This window comes from Aplysia californica, unplaced genomic scaffold (genome assembly GCF_000002075.1).
Source record: "Aplysia californica isolate F4 #8 unplaced genomic scaffold, AplCal3.0 scaffold00014, whole genome shotgun sequence".
NCBI classification, from domain to species: domain Eukaryota; kingdom Metazoa; phylum Mollusca; class Gastropoda; order Aplysiida; family Aplysiidae; genus Aplysia; species Aplysia californica.
Genome location: NW_004797284.1, coordinates 1,914,361 through 1,918,816, shown reverse-complemented (window position 1 = coordinate 1,918,816; position 4,456 = coordinate 1,914,361). Strand labels below are relative to the sequence as shown.

At 45.0% G+C, this 4,456-nt stretch overlaps 1 protein-coding gene across 1 annotated transcript in view; it reads right to left on the bottom strand.

The window, feature by feature from the left end:
* Positions 1-223: 223 nt before the first annotated feature.
* LOC101851164 overlaps positions 224-4,456 on the bottom strand; it is a 9,547-nt gene continuing 5,314 nt past the window's right edge. The window contains exon 3 of the mRNA XM_005090248.3: positions 224-3,857. Within this exon, the coding sequence (XP_005090305.1) occupies positions 2,829-3,857 (1,029 nt within the window). The 3' untranslated portion in view covers positions 224-2,828. The remainder of the gene's footprint in view (positions 3,858-4,456) is intronic.

The window sequence follows — 4,456 nt, the reverse complement described above, 5'->3', positions numbered from 1 at the left end:
TTAATACAAATCTATAAATATATAAATGACATTGCACACTCTCCAAGAAGCATATATTACATATATCAAGATCTTCTAGAAACAACAAGATCTTTGAACATGAATATAATCAGTGTATTTCGGTGTAGATGCTGAATCTTTGTACGTTGATACTGTTCTGGTATATCCGCCCAAAATAAAACTTCTAAAACTTCCCTCCTGGATCAATAACACTTATCTTATCTTATCTTATTTTATCTTCAGACTTTATCTTATCCTACCTTATCTTATCACAACAGTTCCTGGAAAACAAGACAACTCATGGTAAACTAGACAAGAGATGATGTCACAAAATGACACACACAAAACCAAGCATGTCAAGTATGAGTGCACAACAGATAAAAAACAACACGTCACAAATTTCAGCAAAGCGACGATCTAAATCATGTAAGTGTTTGTTTTAGTGAGGTTTTACGGCGCTCTTAAGTTCTGCCAAGGGGTGGATGTCAACAGAGAAATCCAAACGTGGAATCAAATTCATGCATGTGTATACGACAGAGCAAACAAAGCAAATTTCTCCCACACATACAACCCACGCCATCATCCTGTCTCAGCCACACCACCAGCACGTTGACAAATTATACCATAACACCTGATGCTTTGGTAACTTCTTCTTGCAAACATTTTGCACCTCTTTCACCACAATCTAGGTCACTCACAAAGTGAAAGGATAAGCCGTTTACACTTTGCCTGTCAGGGCCGACCTCGGCAGCTCAGAATATAGGTCTTTTTAATGTAGCTGTTTTTACACCCCCATCAACACAATTTAGATCTTTTAGTAGTTTTAGGTGGTGGGCTTGGACTCTGCCTTTCAGGGACAATCCCAGCCGAAAGACTTGAGCTGCTCGATAAAAATCCTCCGCATACACAATTCAAATTCAGGTCTTCTCCATGCAAACGGCAAAGCCTCAAACCCCCACGCATCACAGATGAACACGTCCCAACAGAGAGGCAGACCTGCCAACCCCTCCATCACCAAATACAGGAGTTCTCCTCACAATCCTCCCTAAAAGTCGTCGGAGTTTGTGGTGGAAAATATCAGCAGTCTCCAGAACCCCAGTAGATTAACCATGGCAAATACATCTGTGTATTGCAAATACACGAATATACAAACGGTTATTTTGCCATCATTTACATAACAATGCAAATAAATGTGCATTTCGAATACCGTACACGAAAACACAAATGTGTATTTAATTTTCCCATCATTTACATAAACCATGCAAATAAATGTGCATTGCAAATACCGTACACGAAAATACAAATACGTATTTTCCCATCATTTACCTAGTTGTGTACCATCGATGGATACGGAATCTAAGAAAAAAATAATAAAATCGGACTTAATACAAATCCAATTGGGGTTCTAGATCGGGCAAAAATATAACCAGAGGTCTCCAATTCCATCAGAGTACTTGTCAAGTCTTGCATGATGAGCCTTTCGTACAAAAACAACAGTCAACAAAGCTTTTGATCAACAGATGCTAATTGACATTCCTCTACTTGGCACGGGACTTGAGCAATGGATCAAACACAGGCAGCATTTGGCCACAAAGAATTATACAAACAAACCACGTCCACAGAAAGTTTTCAATGAGATATAACATTGGCCACAAAGCAGACAGACGAACCACTTCCACAGAACGTTTTCAATGAGACATAACATTGGCCACAAAGCAGACAGACGAACCACTTCCACAGAAAGTTTTCAATGAGATATCATTGGCCATCCGTTCAGGTGCACTAAGCCCAAGATTGTGATTTTTTTTTTCAAACTGCAGTTTCTTAGATCTTAAACTATGGTATCAGAAGTACTCAAGAAATAACGTTTTTCAAAATTCAAATTCTAAATGTTGCAAAAAGCAAAAATAGATAGATCTACATAACATGAGTTCAACATTTTAGAAAAAAAAAAGGAAGAGATTTTTCTCTCTCCTGTAAAATGTTGCTCTCTGAGCATAGAACATTTGAAGAGCTTGCTGAGAACATTCTACAAACAGCTGGGCTTTCACAAACAGAAACAGAACACAGCAAGCACACGATGAGAAGTCACGTCGTAAATAGTCAATAGAGATATCATCATAACACAGGAGCAGCTCACGGCAAGCACACGATGAGAAGTCTCGTCGTAAATAGTCAATAGAGATGTATATATCATCATAACACAGGAGCAGCTCACGGCAAGAAGGTTTTCTGGGGGATTTTTCTAAGCATAGAACTCCAGTAGAAATATATTTCTTTATCCTGCATCTTGCCCAGACAGGCTGAACAGTTCAAGGCAAAGGGGTAGAGGGTGGGGGTGGGGGTTTGATAGGCCTTGGCCTTAGCCTGATGTGGGTAGAAGTAGATGGTTGGGAGTATGGGGGTGGGGGGTTAAATAAAATCAAAATAGCTTGCATGAGGTGGGGGGGGGGTGAACTGAGGAGGACACAGATGGCTGGAGGAAATATGATGAGTGAGAGAGAGAGAGAGAGAGAGAGACAGAGAGAGACAAAGAGAGACAGAGAGAGACAGAAGGGACAAAATGTGGGGAAGAGAAAGCCTTGAAACATCACACTTAGTACTTAACTGGCCACAACGAATCATGTAAGTTTTTCATCCATAGCAGCCTCTGAAAGAACTGGCATGGGTCGTCATAAAAGTAGAAAGGAATGTTTTTTCACAGGAAATGCGGCACACAATTTATGTACATGATTGCACCCTCTGGACCACCGGGCGCGTTTCGCTGAACTTCCAGCTAGCTGCCAGCAAGCTCGATACTCTTGTACGGCCCCAACTCACACAGCTGGCTAGACGGACAGCTTGACCTTGATGCTGCCAGGGTACTTCCTGTCCACGCTCTCGCAAACCTTCTTGCTGAACAGGAAGTCGTAGGAGGCGTAGAGACAGACGAGGTTGTAGTCCCACAGCGTGCCGTTGAGGAACGGGGGCAGCACATCCACCAGCAGACGCAAGTTCACGAAGAGGCCGATGAACAGATCCTCCGGCATGTTGCTCAGTGCCAGGACCAACATAGTGATGATGTCATCGCACACCGACTGATGGTCCGGCCCGTACACTTGCGACATGTGCCAATTCATCTCCTCCACTGCACGCGTGATGTACCGTACTTTGTCCAGGAAGCCGTTTGAGTCCAGGCATTTCTTGATCTGCTTCCGGAACAGTCCGAGGAAGGTGTCGAGGAACTGCACGCCTTTGTCCCGTTGGGAGGTCCGTTCTGGTGACTCCACGACCTCCGGCGACCGGACCCCAGCGGCGAGGTTCTCAGAGCTGTGTGATTCTCGACGGGGCGGAGAAGCGGAGTATTCTGCGTCCCCGGCTTCCACGTCCAGCCTGATGTTAGAACAGGATGCCGAGAGCCGTTTGCTCAAGTTGGAAGACTTCTCCAGGGAATCAGAAAACCCGGCAATCGTTTCATCGTCCCTCGGGTCTGAGACACGCGAACCCACCCCGGACTCGGACGAACTCGAGGACGAAGAAATCCCATCGGCCGATTTGTCGAGATTAAACCTGCGGGTCAGATCGTTGCTGTCGGCGTTGGCAAGGGAGTAGAGGTCGCCGATGGAGCAGTGCTTCATGTCCACGCTCAGGCACGACAGAGTCCGCGCCATGGAGATTCGCTCACAGTCCTCTCCCTCGGGAGCCGGCACGTTCTGGCACGCCATGGCGGAGGAGCTGCCCTCGCCAAATAGAGCGTCCAGCATCTTGTCAGCCCCGATGAGACTGAAGAGTGACATGGAGCTCAGAGCTCGGTATGCCTCCTGGCTGCACGGAGCCAGCGCCTCGGCGTACAGAGCCAGCAGGTCCGACAACATCTCCTGGGGAGGCACACACAGAAAAACATTTACATATCTCACCTGTCATGACTGGAGAGTTGTTCTTTTTTTAGTTTTAGTAAGAGTTTTACGGCACTTGCAACACAATAAGGTCATATAAGTGCCGAAGATTAGAGATATTACAAGAGAGTAACAAACATTGAAAAGAAGAAGGGGAGATAAGGACGATAGATGTTTGATAGGAAAGAATGTTTGATAGGAGAGAAGGAGCCAAACACACCAGAGCACCCACTAACCACCCACGTTGTTCTTTTTTAATGAATGTGTTTCTATAGTAAAGTTTTACGGGGCTCACTACTCTGCGCCAAGGGGTGGATATCAACAGAGAAGTCCAAACGGGGTTCCAGCCTTACTCTGCTCACCTCTCTAGCGTCAACAGCACAAAGTCTGCTTCGACTATCAAGGCATCCCGGAAATAGCAGATCACAAGAGAGTGACAAACATAGAAAAATGACGATAGTAAGGATTAGGGGGAAAAAAGCAACAGTTCCCCCTATGTTGTTCCGGCACAGTATGAGCATGACATTGATAAATCCGCCAATTTACAATTCAACTGAGCATAAGAACGTGTTAATGCCCCC